Raw genomic sequence first — 17,797 nt, 5'->3', positions numbered from 1 at the left:
CAACAGGTGTTATAGCAACTTCTACCTGCCCACATCTCACAGGAGCAGCACAGCTGAAGGGAAAACTAGCAGACATTGTGATGATTTTTGAGGCAACTGTACTGTTTAAAAACGATATAATGTTTTTTTGTCAGGTTCATCAATGATGATAAATTATCTGAAGTCTATAGTTTTTGAATGTTTAGTCAAGGAGCATTTCCTTGATATGACTGGTCTGAAATTTACATGGTTTCCTTTATTAATCTCTCAATATTTCTCAGAGTAAACTCTTCAATGTCAATGTGTTTTTAAGCAGAAGATTTCAGATAGTTATACTAAAATTAAGTTTTTAAATGTGGACAAATTAATGAAGGGTGTCAAACTCACTCTGTCAAAGTCGATCAGATAAAGTATGTGCTGATAAAACATCCCATATCAGCTTAGGTCATTATTAAATGTATGAAATTCACACTGTCGAGCCAAAACAACCCAAAATATGTGCTATATGTGTTTGCATATATATATTATATATATTAGATAGACACTATAGGATCATCCTTTTAGAGAAGTTGATGGTAGTTTTAATGAGGTCATAGATCTTTGTTGAGATACTCTGAGGAGAAGAAGGAGTTTAGCTGCTTAAATCAAGAAATGATCAAATATACAAGCCTGTTGTTTCAGACTTCTGAGTCCTGTTGAAACTGAATAAAACAGAACATTATGAACGAGTTTCATGACGTATGTGATGTCCTCTCCCCCTCCCTTCTCTCCTCAGCATTGCTTCAGCATTGTAGCTCCGCCCCTGCTGGATTCTGGTCTCTCCCCTTTCTTCTGTTACTCTTCCCTTTCAAATGCTGTTCCTGAAACCACAAACTCCTCCCAGCCTGCCCTCAAACAGCTCTGACTCCACAGAAACAGCGGAAACACACAGAAGAAGACGTCATTTCCAGTAAACAGAGAGCGGGAGGCAGGTCAGTCTTCATTCCGCTGTAGTTTTATCTCATTTCATTTTATTTGTTTCACTTTAAAATGAACAATCTGAGAGAAAATCCACCAGAGTCACTGTTAATATTCGATGTTTTATCATTGTGACGCCATCACTGTGTTGCATCATGTCTCCTACTATGCAAAACACGAGATTCAAGAAAGTTATAATATCTTATTTTAGGATGATTAAACCTTATATTTTCTGATCAAAGACAGAGACCCATAGACTTGTTTTAAGGTAACTGACATATTCAGTCATTTTTCTGCTCAAGCTGACAGGTAACAAATCTGAAAAGTGGATTTATCTCTATTATGAGAAAATAAGATGCTTTGCTTATTTCAAAAATCAGACCACAGCTAAAGAGTTTGAAGATATGAATTCCTACACTGAGCCAAGTTAAAGCTCAGTCTGGAAGCTGCTGGTTAAAACTCCACAGCTCATAAACCGAGGTGACTTTAGAGACAAATAATCAAGGTTCAAGCTTCTTCAACTTGAATTTCTGACAGTTCATCTCATATATGAAGCCAAACAGGCTGTAATCTAAAACAAGTTTTAAGGTTAGTGTTTTTTTGACCCCATTGGCAGATTTTCTTGTTTGAAATGATCAAATAATATTTTGTAATGTTTCAAATAGGGGATTTTTTGCATATTATACTGACTGGTTTTTCCAGTTATGAGTTTCCTCTCTGATCTGATTGGTCTCAGCCACTCCTTCAAACCTGTCAGCATTGAAGTGAATAAAGAAGCAGCTTGAAAGGTTTTAGAGATAAAACTGATTCTCAGTGTGTGTTTGTGTTAATAATGAAACTCAGACGGATTGAAGCGCAGGAGATGAGTGACTGTGCTGAAGAAGAGGACAGCCGTCTGTCTGTGAAGAGTCACTGGTCCAAAGATTCACCTCCATTCTTCAGTCATGAACCCTCAGACGCAAAGTAAGTCTCTACTGATGGTCATGAAGTCAAACATTCTTGTAAATAAAGTTTCTGTTTCTCATTAAAACTTTGTTGGGAGATTTAACTAAATAACTGTCAGAGTTTTATTTACTAAGACCCAGTTCATAAAGTGCTGCCAAATTAATGTTCAGATGCGTGTTGCACATGTTGTGCTGGAAGATTTCATGGTACTGGGATCTCTTTGGAGTTTTTGGAGTTGATCTACGTTTATTCTGACAGAGATAAATAGACTTCAGTCAGACATTATAACATTGTTGGCAACAAAAAATACACACAATAAATTATGAGTAAGTAGGATGGATTATGAAAATTAATAGGCCAAAAAAATGACACCGATCTCTCCCACAGGACAATTGTACAAAAGGGGAGAGATGAAGAGTGCAAATAGGATTTGGCTCTGAACTACTTCAACCTTACATCTACAGGTGGCAAATTAAAGGAACAACTGGTCCATGTCTGAGTGCTGGACCCCTACAGTGAGGAGATCTGGTGGCTCTGTTATGCTGTGGGGGGCATTTTGCCGGCATCATTTGGGTCCACTTGTCCCCTTAGAGGGAAGAGTCACTGCTAATCAGTACAAAGTTGTTCTGAGTGATCACCTTTATCTTGTGATGAAACATTTCTATCTTGATGGGAGTGGTCTCTTCCAGGATGACAATGCCCCAGTTCACAGGACACGAGGGGTCACTGAATGGTTTGATGAGTATGAAAATGATGTGAATCATATGCTATGACCTTCACAGTCACCAGATCTCAACCCAATTGAGAATCAATGCCAAGGCTGAGGAACACCATTCTTCTAAAAGATATTCCCTCATTTGGTGTTTTGATGATGGTGATGGAGAGTGCTGTCTAACACTCAACACTCAATCACACACCTGGGCCCGGTGTGGTCGCGACTGTAAATAGCCCTTCTACAGAGTTTCTCTCTCCTTCTTCATCTCACCTCTTCCACTCTGAGCGCGGCACAGCACGGCTGTTTTGTTTTTTTGTTTGACAACATGCACACACACACATCCACACATGCCTACACTACTGATTCTTGACTTCCACGTTTTTCCGTTCTTATGTGTTATTTCTGTAAATAAACACTTGCAAAGTTGCAAAACTGGTCTGGTCTCCCATATTTTGTCGCAGCCAATGAGCCAGGCTGTGACACTTTGTCCTTTTGATCATTTTACAGTATTTATATAATGTGAATAAAACTTTTTGCTGTTTCCAGAGGTCAGCACCACAGACAGAGAGCAGAGTCTCCAGCATCCAGTTGTCTTTCTATGAAGAGTGACTATTCTAAAGAAGAGCCTCCATTCTTCAGTAATGAACCTGGACCCTCAGACACAAAGTAAGAGACTGTGTCTACCATAAACTCATGTAATCAAAGATAATTTAGTGTAATTACCCTTTAACCATAACAGATCTTAATCTGTTTTTGTACTCAGAAATTATGATGGTATTTCTGCTACAAAACACTAAAAGAACCATGTTTGAATTCACCAAAAACATTTACACATCTGAAGTCAAAGTAGCAGTAAAGATTTACAACAAGTTACAATCTGAAAGGTTTAAGTAGGTATTTAAGTGCAACAAAGAAAGGTTCCCTGCTGCTCAGCAGGAACTATAAAAGAACTATAGGTTGGAATGCACCCTTAGCTCTGCCTTCCTACCTATCAATCATGATAATCAGCCATCTGAGCTGAGGCGGAGGTAACCAGACTGTAAATCCACATCTCTCTCTATAATATTTGAAGGATTCAGGAGGAGCAGCTGTCCTGCTGTTCCTTGTGTCACGACGTCCTGAAGGATCCAGTCCCTACCAGCTGTGGACACTGGTTCTGCAGACTGTGTATCGTCTCATACTGGGACCAGTCTGCTTCATCAGGAGACTCCTCCTGTCTCCAGTGTGCAGAAAGATCCAGAACAGGACCTGGACCGCAGACAGACAGTCAGACCAGCACTGCAAAAAGTAAGACTGAAGATCTGTCTCCTGATCCTCATATCTAAAAACAGGACATTTTTGTAAAATACATCAGCTTCAACATTTAAATTATTATAAAGAAAACACCAGAACTTTTTACGTTTTTTTTCTTTCAGACATTGTTTTTTTCAGTAATGTAAATGATTCCCAGTGTAAGATTCAACAGCATTCAGTGTGTTTACATGCATTTAAGTAACCGTTACTGTAATCTGGTTAGGGATTAGAGAAATCTGGTTTCTTCAGGTAGATTTCTCTGCCATGTATATGCATAACATGTGCTTAACAAAAGACTGTAGATAGGGAAAGTTGAGTGGCAGTACAAATGTGGAGATCATTATACAGAACGATGCATCCTTGTGTTTAAAATAATTTGATCCAAAGTCAAACTGGAACTAGTCACGCAGTACTAGTATTACCTTGGGACATCGTGATTTAGAAATTACCCACGCACCTGAGTTTTGTGTGATGCATTCACACGGAATAAGCAAAATCTGTATTTTACTCAAATTTACTGACATTATCCCCCTGTATATGATTGATTTAGCACTAAAAATGTTTGTATTGAGCCTGCTGACGGATAGAAAAATGTTCCTTATTGCATACTGCCATGCATGTCATCCATCTCATCATCTTTCAAGATTTCGCTCTTCTGATGGATTTGAGTTTGCCCTTTCTGTGAATGGGTCTCCATGCTATGTAGCCTCCTGAATTTGCACCCAAAATGTTGTCAGAACTTTCCTTTATAATTTCCATCACAGTCTCCATAATTCTCATCCGGGAAAGAGGCATAAAATAGATGCAGAGAAAACAAAAAACCTTGCTAAAAAAAGAAAAGACCCCAAATCATGAAATGCCGATTTGCACAGGACTAATATTATCACATAACCTCTGTGTTAAGCAAAATATGGTAGGTAATTTGTGGTGGAATTTTTTGCTTTACAAATTACATACATGGCAGTTTTGCACAGGCTTAAGATCACAGACAACCGCCCCCAAATTATTACAAATTACTAGAGGTCCTCAGGTAATACTAGTCCAATGCAAATAGGGCTAAAGTATCCCCTAAAGGTCTGAATAAGTTGGCTTCCACCACTGGACATTTGACTGTTAAATTAAGACACATCCTCGCTGTGAGGAAAAGTCAGGACCAACACACCATCTTCTATCATTAATACAGATAAAATAACACATCTGATCACTGTGCACGTTAACATGTTCCCCATAACCGTCATAACCTGGTTTCTTCTGAGTAACATGGCTATGGAAGTTCATGTGAACACACTGATAGATGTTAAAAAAATCCATACTTTTCTTCTCTTTCAGGAGAAAGTGGTCTGCAGGAGGTTTTAGATGAACATAAGGTCAGTCTGAGGAGGAGATGTGAATGTGTGACTGAAGGAATTGATGAAGCAGGAAGTGAAACCCTCCTCAACAAGATCTACACTGAGCTCTACATCACAGAGGGACGGAGTGAAGACGTTAATACCCAACATGAGGTGTGGCAGCTTGAGACAGCTTCCAAGATGGAGACCCTCCATGACACTCCAATCAAGTGTCACAACATCTTTAAAGTCTTACTTGACCACCAGAAACACATCAGAGTCGTTCTGACAAATGGTGTCGCTGGTGTTGGAAAAACCTTCTCAGTGCTGAAGTTCACTCTGGACTGGGCAGAGGGCTCTAAAAATCAAGATGTCAGTCTGGTGATTCTGCTTTCATTCAGGGAGCTAAACTTGATCAAAGATGAGCAGTACAGTCTTCTCATGCTGATCCATGAATTCCATCCAACATTACAGAAGGTCACAGCAGAGAAGCTCGATGACTGTAAAGTTTTGTTCATCTTTGACGGCCTGGATGAAAGCAGACTTTCACTGGATTTCAACAACAGGAAGGTCGTGTCTGATGTCACACAGATGTCATCAGTCAATGTACTGTTGACAAACCTCTTCAAGGGGAATCTGCTTCCCTTGGCTCACATCTGGATAACTTCCCGACCTGCAGCAGCCAATCAGATCCCTCGAGCATGTGTTGACAGGGTAACAGAAGTACGAGGCTTCACTGACACCCAGAAGGAGGAGTACTTCAGGAGGAGATTCAGTGATGAAGAGCTGTCCAGCAGAATCATCTCACACATCAAGACATCCAGGAGCCTCCACATCATGTGTCAAATCCCAGTCTTCTGCTGGATCACTGCTGCAGTTCTGGAGCACATGTTGACTACAGACCAGAGAGGAGAGCTGCCCAAGACCCTGACTGACATGTATTTACACTTCCTGCTGGTTCAGACAAAGAGGAAGAAGCACAAGTATGATGAGGGACATGAGACAAGTCCACAGGAGTTGACAGAGGCTGACAGGGAAGTCCTTCTGAAGCTGGGGAGGCTGGCGTTTGAACATCTGGAGAAAGGAAACATCATCTTCTACCAAAAAGACTTGGAGCAGTGTGGTCTTGATGTCACAGAGGCCTCGGTGTTATCAGGATTTTGTACAGAGATCCTCAAAAGAGAGAGTGTGATCTTCCAGAAAACAGTCTACTGCTTTGTTCATCTGAGCGTTCAGGAGTTTCTGGCTGCAGTCTACATGTACCACTGTTACACCAACAGGAAGACAGAGGTATTGGAGGACTTCCTGGAAGATGATAATGATGATGATTCATTGAATTATTATGATGATGACATGGACGATAACTCTTACCCATCCCTAGATGACTTCCTGATGGGAGCCATGGAGAAATCTCTCAAAAGTAAAAATGGCCACCTGGACCTGTTTGTTCGCTTCCTTCATGGCCTCTCTGTGGAGTCCAACCAGAGTCTCTTAGGAGACCTGCTGGGTCAGACAGAGAACAGTCCAGAAATCATCCAGAGAATCATCAACAACCTGAAGGAGGAGCAGGCTAAGTTTATCTCTCCTGACAGAAGCATCAACATCTTCCACTGTCTGATGGAGATGAACGACCGCTCAGTACATCAGGAGATCCAAGAGTTCCTGGAGTCACGGAATAGATCAGATAAGAGACTCTCTGAGATCCACTGCTCAGCTCTGGCCTACATGCTGCAGATGTCAGAGGAGATTCTGGATGAGTTGGATCTGGACAAGTACAACACATCAGTGGAGGGTCGACTCAGACTGATTCCAGCTGTGAGGAACTGCAGAAAGGCTCGGTAAGTCCAGATTGTAACATCATTATAACAACACCATAGACTGTTTTGAAGCCTCAAGTTTAGCGATTTGATCATTGCAATCTTGGATTTGACCATTGCCATCTTGGATTTGACCATCGCCATGTTTGATTTAAGGAGCCAGAAGTGACCGTATTTGAATGAGAGTGTGGAGCTAATCATAGCGCTAGCTGCAAGCTTCATTGGCATGGTGCATTTACAATCTATGGTTAACAGTGATAATGCTAATGTTAATGCTAATTTCCGCTAGCAAAAAACAGGCCAAAAACCATTAAAACAAAATATACTCACCAGAAAAACTGAACATCCGACTCCTTAGAAGGTCTTTTATTACAACCAAACACTGAACAAGACTTTTTTAGGTGACTAAAATGACCAAACTGAAAACATACTGTGAAATAACAGCAGCTATGGCTATACTCTGTGAATCTTGGGTTATGCCATGGTTACATTACGTAATCAACTGGTAGTGACTTGTCAATTACAGCGTAGCTATTCCCTAAAGTTTATGCTGTTTTATCATCTATTTCACTCTAAATGGAACCATAATATAGAAAATGAACATCATGATGCACTGGAGAAGACTTGAAACTAGCGATTGACACCATAAACTCATTAGGAAAGTGTTTACTGAGGTAGTAAATCAAGTGAGAAGTAGGGTCATTTTCTCATAGACTTCCATACAATCTGACTTCTTTTTGGAGCAAGAGGAGTTGCCCCCTGCTGGCCATTAGAGAGAATGCAGGTTGAAGGCACTTCCGCATTGGCTTTACTTTTCAGACTGGGAGCTACCCGCTTGATCATTATACAACTTTGTGGAGCTACTGTCACTGTTTCTGGCAGCAGTTTTCAGAATTGGAAAAGAAAATTTGAGAGGTGGTTTGAGCGGATTTTAGTCTGTCTCAATTGCTTTTCAGATGCATTTACACAAAGCTTTTTCTAGATCAGATAGCTGGAATCATCTAGGAAACATGAATTTACTCTGTGTCAATAGGGTTCGAGACAAGAATTTAAATATAAACATTTGATAAACACATGTTGCCACAGAGGTCTCCACTTTAAAGTTTGATTATCAGGTCAGGCGTAGTTTTACCACTCCATTTACATTTGGCACACATAATGTCATGTACTGCTTGCGCCAACCTGAATCGACCTGAATCAACACTTTAATGACACATGGAGTTGTAAAGCATGGAAACTGCAGACTGTAAACAGCCAATATGTTGTACATAGTTTGGCAACACTGAATCCAAACATATGATGTCATGTTTTGACCTTGATTGTGTAAAATTATGACTGAATTAAATTAAATAACATAAAATATTGAATATCTGGGCTCTTTGGGACAATATATTAAAATTTTAGTTTGTGCAGCTCAAAAGCAGGAACTTTGTGGTGTTTAGTATGAAATGATAGAAGTGGGACATTATTCAGATAAATATCTGGTTCATCCTGTGATATCTTGTCCATAACAAGGACCACTACCACTCCTTTTCTCAGATAATCATCCATCGTTTATCAGCTGATGATCAGCATCATATCAGCCACCTCATGTTTCAAGTTTCCCTGCCCGCACCGCTACATAACAAGCAGCACAACGGCATGGCCAAATGGAGTGCAGTGATCATTTATCATATTAGCAATACCTGCTATATTAATTGTGTTGTATTGCTAACTATTTCCTCTATTTTTTTGAGATGGATAGCAGCAGCCTGTGGTGTATGGTACAGGTTGTTAGTTGCGTCGCTCTGCTGGCTTTAGAAACAGGCAGGAAGGTTAGAGCAGGCAAATATTAGCATCAACACGTAACAGAGACGCTATGGAAACTAGTCAACAAGAACTGTACAAACAGGTCTGTAAAATAAAACACATACGTTAGTTATGATTGTCCTTTTACAAAACTATGTTCAAGCAGTTCATGTATTGTTCTCTTGTTGGTTACTTGTAATAGTTCTCAATATGACAACATGTTTTCAATCTTTTCCCATTGTACCCCAAACTATTGTCATTTTTCATTTTGTGACTTAACATTCACTCTGTCCTCCCAGACTTCCTGAATGTTGGCTATCAGAGACTCACTATGAGGTTGTGGCCTCAGCTCTGAAGTCCAACCCCTCCCATCTGAGAGAGCTGGACCTCACAGGAAGCAAGTTGCAGGATTCAGGAGTGAAGCTGCTGTCTGCTGGACTGGAGGGTCCACACTGTAGACTGGAGACTCTCTTGTTAGTTCACTTACTGTCTTTTGCTCTTGTAGATCTTAAACTGACCAAAAATTAAACACAATACATAACCTGAAAATGATCAATAAAACATTCATATTTTCATTTCACATAGTATGGTTTACAAATGTTCCTCAGCTTGTCAAACAGATCCCCAAACCACCAGAAAATAGTCAGTTTCTGGAATATCCACCATTTGCCTCATACAGCATGAGACATCATCTCTGTATAGGGTTGATAAGTTTGTCGGCAGTGGTTTGTAACATGTTTCATTCCTCTTCCTGCTTCAACATCTTGGATATTGGTGGGAACTGATTGCATTATCTGTCAGGATATTGATGCTGTGAAGCAAAAATTCCTTTTATTCTCTTCATCATAGCAAAGATGTTGATATGCCACAGTTGCCATGTTACCATTGCATCAGATGAAATAGTCACAGACAGAAATGTAAACACATTCTTGTGCAAGATCTGAAAGAATTAATCTATCTGATTGTTTTTGTTATTTTGTAAAAATGGGAACAAAAAGAAAAGTGTTGTGTTTAAAATTTTATGTTTATGTGTGGTGGGCAGAGGGTGGTGGGAATACTATTCAGTAAATTTAAATCACTTTTTTTCTTACCATATCATTTCTGATATAGATTTTATCCATTTAATTACAGACTTGCTAATTGTGGACTAACAGAGATCAGCTGTGCATCTCTGGTCTCAGCTTTGAAGTCCAACCCCTCCCATCTGAGAAAGCTAGAGCTGAGCTCCAACAACCTGCAAGATTCAGGAGTGAAGCTACTGTCTGCTGGACTGGAAAGTCCACAATGGAGATTGGAGACTCTGAGGTCAGATACCATCTGCATGCACATGATGCTGGTTTACACAAAGGCTGAGTCCAAATGTCTGGACTTCACCATTCTTTAGCGCTGCATGAAAAAATGCAGCGCTAAAGTGCAGGGGCACTCTGGCAACAGAGTGGAGGTAACAACACCAAAAATGTTTGCTGAAATGTAACTATGAACCTATTTCTACTGTTTACCTCAAGATTGCTATGCTGAAATACAAAATAGTTGTAAAGTCCTGTCTGAGAATCATAAACCTCTGTGAAGTGTTTTGGTGTCTGGTAAACCTTCAAATTCAAAGATCTGTTACTCCATCCAGCTCCCTGGATCATATTTCATGTCTTATCTGTACCTGAAGCAACACGCCACCACCAACACAACCTCCTGTGCTATCTCAATGCAGGACTGTTGTCATGCTGTTCATGCTGAACACCCTCAGAGTATGTTGGCTAATGCTTCAGGCTTACTAGGAATCCACATAGAAAGTGAGAAGTGAGCAGCATGTAAGCACATTCTATCCATTCAATCCACACTGACTCCAACCTTTGTTCAGCATCTCTGTCCACTGAGGTAGCCGTTTGTCATCAGCAGCTCCTGGCAGTGGTGTCCTGGCCACTGGGAATACTGGGACAAATCCCAGTGGGCTGCCACATCGATGGGCTGGTGGGCCATCTAAAAATCTCTTTACTGGCCCTGTCTGTCTCTTTACTGGCCCTGTCTGTGTGCCTCTCATTCAGAGTGCGCATGAGAGCATGCTGCATATGGATATATCTGTTCCATGAGACAAGTGAGTGATGGATGTCAAAAATGCTTCTAAAAATGCTTTCTATGTGGATTGTCCATTAGAATAACTTGCATTGGATTGGTCAAAGAGCTAAATGAAGACTAAAATTACATACCAGCCAAAAGTATTTTTGTGAAACTGTTGTTATGCCCACTATGTGAAGCGACCCCTGCACATCACCTGTCTGGCAATTTATGCCAGACAGGTGATGTGCAGGGGCAAATCAGTACTGTTAAAGAAACTGTGGAGAAAAATACTTTTGAGGAGGGTTACAGTAATTGTTATTCATTACCATAGAAACAGGTGGCATGATGTCAGTAAACACACAATCACAATAAATATGTCAGAGTTCACAAGGGCTCCATCCAGTGATAAGGACAAAGAAATGATATGCTATGCCATTAAATTAGACAGATCGGTTATGAATTTGATTTCACTAAATATTTAATTCTTTATTCAGATTGAGTCGGTGCAGTTTGTCAGAGATCAGCTGTGCTTCTCTGGCCTCAGCTCTGAAGTCCAACTCCTCCCATCTGAGAGAGCTGGATCTGAGTATGAATGAGCTGCAGGATTCAGGAGTGAAGCTGCTGTCTGCCGGCCTGGAGAGTCCAAACTGTAGACTGAAGACTCTGAGGTCAGCTCACTGACTGTTTTTCTTGTAGATCTGATATCTTTATCAGGTGTCTTTAGTTGTTGGCTGTACTTGTTCTATTTTGCAGAATAAAAGTGATTCATTTACAGTACAACATGTAACTGGTAATCATATGACCAACTGGACATGTTAAATATCTACAAAATATGTATTTTTACCTCTGTCCATGAGTGAAATGAATTTTACATAATGGATGCATTTATATGAACACCAGCAATCACTGATTGCAGAACTGTGAATGTGGCATAATATGAACAAATAAGTTTATCAATCAGAATATCATTAATTCTGACAATGGTAGGCAAACTCGGGTTGGTAAAATTGGGGCCCAAGGCTTATTTTTTGCCACAGTGCACCATAGTGCAAATGAAATCAGCTTCAACTATCCATTAGAGGAACTGTAGCTTGACATACAAATAAACTATTGTTCTAACACAGCTAAAGCTTCGACAGCTGCTGCTGCTGATAAGTTCAGTTCATCACAGCTCTGATATATAAATTCAGCTCTTAAATAATTTCATCTTTCTAAAATGAAATAAATCCCATCCGGCTCAGTTGAGTCAAACTACAAAGAGAAATAATAAATTTGAGCAAAATTAAAATAAAGAGTTCTGTCTTTTTGCACAGGTCATTGAGTCTCCATTAGTAGTCAGGCATTGTTGATTTTCCACCTGGTAGTCTCCACTCCCACCAAAACACCACTCTTCTGCATGTATCACAAAAAGTATTCCTACAGTTTCCTAGCAGATTTATCTCTGTTTCAACAAAAATATAAAATCACAATGGAAAGAAACCAGAAACAAATAAACATACAACATTGATCAGTCTGACACTGGGGACACTGCTGTCTCTTCGCCTTAGATATGACAGAAATGTCACATATTTATTAGGACTTATACTCTAAATAAGGACTATCAGCTTATGAAACAGGGACACAAAAATAGAAATATGTGACAGGTATCCTGACTGTTTTTCCTGAAAATACAGACTTAATCACTGTGCATTGCCAGAGAGCTGCTGCTCACATCTGGCCTCAGCTCTGAGCTCTGACCCCTCCAATCTGAGAGAGCTGGAACTGCATGGAAATGAGCTGCGGGATTCAGGAGTGAAGCTACTGTCGGCTGGACTGGAGAGTCCACACTGCAGGCTGGAGACTCTAAGGTAGATTATATATTTTGCTTTATCTGTTTGGGATCTGACAACAATCTGTGCTTTGTTAAAATATTTTCCTCTGTGCAGGTTGAAGGACTGTCTGATCACAGAGGACAGCTGCTCACATCTGGCCTCTGCTCTGAAGTCCAACCCTTCCCATCTGAGAGAGCTGGAACTGAGTGTCAACAAGCTGTCTGATTCAGGAGTGAAGCTGTTGTCTGTTGGACTGGAGAGTCCACACTGTAGACTGGAGACATTGAGGTACAGAATTTCTTTACAGAATCTCTTCCTCTGTAAAGAGTCTAAAATCCAGCTGTGGTTTGATAAAATCATGCTCTCTGCAGGTTGAAGGACTGTCAGATTACAGATAAAGGCTGTTCATCTCTGGCATCAGCTCTAAAGTCCAATCCCTCCCATCTGAGAGAGCTGGATCTGAGCCTTAACAAGATGCAGGATTCAGGAGTGAAGCTGCTGTCTGATCTTTTGGAGAGTCCAAACTGTAGACTGGAGATTCTGAGGTCAGTAGAGGTTGGACCAGCATTTTCTGGTTTATGATACAGACTTTTGGCAGTGGTGGAAAGTAACTAAGTACATTTGCTCAACTACTGTAGTTAAGCACAGTTTTGAGGTACTTGTACTTTACTTGAGTATTTCCATTTGATGCTACTTTATACTTCCACCCCAATACATTTCAGAGGAAAATACTGTACTTTCTACTTCATTACATTTATTTGACAGCTTTAGTTACTTTTCAGAGGAAGATTTGACATAATGGATAATATAACAAACTTTTAATACAACACAGTGTATAAGATGAAACCAGTGGTTTCCAACCTTTTTGGCTTTTGATGTCTTACAAAAAGCAGTGTGTAGACGGGGTCACATTTGTTAAGTTGTTAACGGCACCACCAAATAGTGATTTTTCCCTCTAAACTTCTCACATGCTTTCTGAATGAATGTTCAAATGATCCAATATTTCAGCAAAAATCAAAGATTAGAGAAAAAGTCCAAAAACTGAAAACAGATTTGTGTATCAGAATTTTGTTTTTTCTTCTTTCCTCTCCCATTAATCATCTCACAACTCCTCAGATTTATCTGGTGACCCCTTGGAGGGGCCCGACCCCTAGGTTGGGAACCACTGGACTAAACCAGCTAACTGTATATAAAGTAGTTGAAACTAGCTCCACCTCCAGCAGCTACAACAGTAACATGCTGCTCTAACACTGATGCTTCAGTATTACTAATCTAATGATGTCATACATATTAATATATAAGTCAGAGGGACCAAACCACTACTTTTACTGCAATACTTTAACTACATCAAGCTCATAATACTTATGTACTTTTACTGTGGTAGGATTTTTCATGCAGGACTTTGACTTGTTTGACATGTATTTTTACATTGCAGTATTGGTACTTTTACTGTAGTGGGAGAACTTTTTCCACTGCTGGCGTTTGGTCAGGAAGAGAGATATAAATACAACAGTCATCCAGTCAGATCATCCAGACATTTGCTGTGATCATATGACTGAGTTAACCCATTGTGTTCATCCCCACAGGTTTAAATAATGTTGGACTGTAGAGAGAGAGGACATCATTCATCAAGCTGCTGCATCTTCACATCTGAATTCATATTTATCAAAGATGTCAGAACTGTTTCTTTTCTCTTTTCAGTCCTTTCTTCCCTTCTTATACCATATCTTTGTTTTTTTTTTTTGCTGGTATTTCTTTTGTTTGTTCTTTCGATTTCCCCCTCCTTATCCTTTAGTTTGTGTCTTATTTCTTAAGATCGTGTCTTCTTTCCTTTCAGTTTTTCATTTAGACTAAAACTACTCTTTCATTCCATTTCTGTTACCCTTTATTCAAATTATTAACACAAAATTCTCACCTGCATATCACTATCAACATATCACTATTCTGTCTACCATTACCTCACCACAACACCCTAAAAACTACCCAGAGTCACAATAGCAACCTCCTGACAACAACCTAGCTGCTACCTGGTGCAGCCATGGCAACCATGGAAGATCTTTGCAAACACTAAAGGAGCCACCAAATAACATCCTACCAACCACGTTAGCAATGACATACAGACTAATTATGAACACTGTAACAACATCCTGAAACCCCCTATCAACTGATCCTACCAACTGCCTAGCAACAACTATGTCATACCAATCAACTCAAGTAAATAATTACAGTATAATAATTACATTACAAAAATAATTTAAAAGTGCAATGCAGAATAAAACAGTAAAACAACAAGAAACATTGAAAAATAAGACCTAAACAGGACATAGACAGTAAGAAGAAAAGACTTTCTGATAAAAGTGAAGTTTTAGTTTGTTTCATCTTCCCAAATTCTCAGCAGTTAATTTATCAATGATTAAATCACATGAAATTAAATATTACATACAGCTGTTTGCATTCCTAGTTGGATGTTTATATTTCATCCTTTAACTGTAGCAAAGCCTCACACATACTGACGAACACTGAGGACTGTCTGATGTGTGATTTACAAACTGAAGCTGGTAGTTTGTTGGTTTGAACAGCAGGTGGTGCTGCTGCATCGACAATCACCTGAGAATCAAACATACAACAAGTGTAATTCACTGTTGTTGTGTGAATATTAACAGATAAACAGCAGGTGGCGGAAATTCTCCAGTAGATGCCATTAAACTACTGCAGAAGAAGAGGACACAACGAGATGACATCGGTCAAAGCTCAAATGATGGAAAACCATATGGAAAACATGATGGAAATGTGACATTTCTGATTGTTTCATGTATTTATTTGAGGAAGGTTACAGTCTCCTCATCGCTCCACACAGTTCTGATGTTTTCAGCTCTCCAGTGACGTTTAAGTCACATGATTCATGTCATCATTTATTCACTCCTTCTGTTTACATTTGCTTTTTATCTACACAGCTACTTTTAGTCTTTTACACAGATTTACATTTTGTTCTTAATTTCTCGCATCTCCACTTATTTTATATGCTCAAATTGAAAATGAACAGGTGAATGGAAACACACCGTTTTGTGTCTAATCTACACTCACACAGAGAAGATGGGTTCAGACCTGTGACACAACACAACTTATAATCAGAGACAGCAACATTAAAAATTAACATAAAAAACAACTTTAGATGTGGAAACTGTGACCCTTAAATTACAATCTACCAATTGTCTTCCTTTTCTCAGAACATGTGAACTTTCCTGCAACTACAAACAAGTGAGCTGACCATTTAATGAGTAATCTCACTGTGATGTCACTGCTGCACAGAGAATGAATGAGCTGTCTTTGTGAGTTTTGTACATAAATGATTTTTTAAAGTCATGCTCATATGTGTGAGTATAAATGTCATTTATAATCCACCAACTGTGTCAGAAATCAAACATTAAAGTTGTTACCACCTTAAATATCTTTAATGCTGGTTTGATGTGTCATGTTCTCTGTGTCACCAGTGTTTCACTATCAATATGATCAGATAATGTTCATTTGTCTGTAAAGTGTTCATATGACTGTTGTGATCACAGAACTCTGTTGATGTTCTGGAGGAAGTTTTTATCCTCTGAACTTTAAATATGACAGCAAATCAAATCATCAGAGTACAAATGCATCCTCGGGTCCTTCCCCCATAATACATCCACCTGTACAAACAACTGATCCAACATTTGAACACATGGTCAAACATTCTGTCAAACTATTTATTCAGCCAACAGTAACAGTTTGTTAATACTGATAATTGTGCAACTTTTCAAACTCAACATTTCTCCTAATCCAATCACAAGTCATTAAACATGACAGTGGAAACCACTTACAGTGATCAACTGCTTATATGGCTCAAAAAGCTCAGGACAGAATCATTCCCACACAAATGCTGTTCAAATAATTTGCTTATAGTAATCAATAGTCCGCTGACAGTGTTCATTTTGGGTCTTTTCATACATGAAAACATATGGAAAAAAACATTTTAAACTACAGTAATTCTATTTTCTTTGTACCTTACTCCCATAGTACACATATGATGTGTATTTGGCACTTCTGCAGGGTTGTGTAGAGGTGCGGGGTGTGGGTGTTTATTTGTAATCACCTTGAAACAATCAGAAAATAAAGTTTTCTTCCTCTCATTCACCAGCTTTCTCACTACCACTGCTTGCTCTCCTCATCCACTCTCAGCCTCTCTCTCTCTCTGTTACTCTCGTCTTATTTAAAATCAGACAGCAAAGCCTAACTTTACTTTTAACCTTATCAATCAAAAAGAAATGTCCTTCCCTCCTCCTAGTAATGTTTTTTATCTTCCCTCATGGCAGGGTTGTGCAGCGCTATAGGTTGCGTTTCTCCAAAAATTGATTCTGGTTCAGCTTTCTGGCTGCGGCCCCCACCCCCACAGCCTAAATGCAGAGCACACAATGCTGCCAGCTGATGACCTGAGGCTGGTGACATGTGCACATTGAAATCATGACGGGAAAAAGAAAAGGAAAAAGTAATTTTCACTCAATGAAAAATGTCTCCTTGAAGCTTATGACAAACTGCCAAAAACAAATTCTGTTCTGTATTTTGAAAGGCAATAAAATTCAGTAAATAGCAAAGCTGCCGGTTTCATTACTTTTCATGTAATAAAATATACAAATGTCAATTAGATGAATAAGCATAAGATGAATCTGCATGAGAAATTAAGAAAAAGAAAAAAAATTCAGTTATAATAATAATCATCCACTTATAGTGATCAATTTGACCCGGACGGAAGTGATCACTATAAGTGGTTTCCACTGTATTGCAAAGCAGTTGAATTATTTAAAAGCAGTTCAGTCTGAAATGTGAGAAAGTGTTTTGAATGAGAAGCTGGTTTCTACTGTCTCAGAGTGAGTCACTGTTCAACACAAACTGTCAGAGTCGAAGCTGCTCATCTGTCAGGAATGAAGAGAGGCCTGATAACTATCCCTTGTTGTGTTCTCTCTATAGTTGTTCTGTTTGCTATATGTTGCTAATCGATTTTCCTGGTTGAATCAACAAATGATGAGACACTGAGCAACAAATATTCTGCTTCATTGACTAAAAATGTCAGAGGTCCAAGACTGTCCA

At 39.3% G+C, this 17,797-nt stretch overlaps 1 protein-coding gene across 2 annotated transcripts; it reads left to right on the top strand.

Annotated features, from left to right (window-relative positions):
• Positions 1–854: 854 nt before the first annotated feature.
• LOC137173333 (NACHT, LRR and PYD domains-containing protein 12-like) lies at positions 855–17,398 on the top strand. Of its 2 annotated transcripts, XM_067578133.1 has the most exons (12): positions 855–950; positions 1,780–1,899; positions 3,143–3,262; positions 3,669–3,883; positions 5,219–7,055; positions 9,122–9,295; positions 9,954–10,127; positions 11,369–11,542; positions 12,548–12,721; positions 12,800–12,973; positions 13,057–13,230; positions 14,272–17,398. In XM_067578133.1, exons 2-12 carry the CDS (start codon positions 1,799–1,801, stop codon positions 14,279–14,281), a joined length of 3,327 nt encoding a protein of 1,108 aa, XP_067434234.1. In that variant the 5' UTR covers positions 855–950; positions 1,780–1,798; the 3' UTR covers positions 14,282–17,398. The 2 variants fall into 2 exon arrangements, 1 of the variants encoding a protein (XP_067434234.1); XR_010925163.1 differs by lacking the exons at positions 13,057–13,230; positions 14,272–17,398 and having other exon boundaries at positions 12,571–12,721; positions 12,800–12,938.
• The last annotated feature ends 399 nt before the right edge of the window (positions 17,399–17,797 follow it).

This window comes from Thunnus thynnus, chromosome 21 (assembly GCF_963924715.1).
Source record: "Thunnus thynnus chromosome 21, fThuThy2.1, whole genome shotgun sequence".
Taxonomy (NCBI): Eukaryota; Metazoa; Chordata; class Actinopteri; order Scombriformes; family Scombridae; genus Thunnus; species Thunnus thynnus.
Note: the sequence above shows the minus strand (reverse complement) of the source record. Positions and strands in the feature narration are given on the sequence as shown.

What these genes read in the sequence shown, in the direction of transcription:
- LOC137173333 (XM_067578133.1), top strand. Translation starts at nt 1,799, where the DNA reads ATGAGTGACTGTGCTGAAGAAGAGGACAGCCGTCTGTCTGTGAAGAGT. An exon ending in CCTGGACCCTCAGACACAAA is followed by an intron (nt 3,263 to 3,668) that starts GTAAGAGACTGT and finishes TAATATTTGAAG; the next exon opens with GATTCAGGAGGAGCAGCTGT. An exon ending in TGTAGACTGGAGACATTGAG is followed by an intron (nt 12,974 to 13,056) that starts GTACAGAATTTC and finishes TGCTCTCTGCAG; the next exon opens with GTTGAAGGACTGTCAGATTA.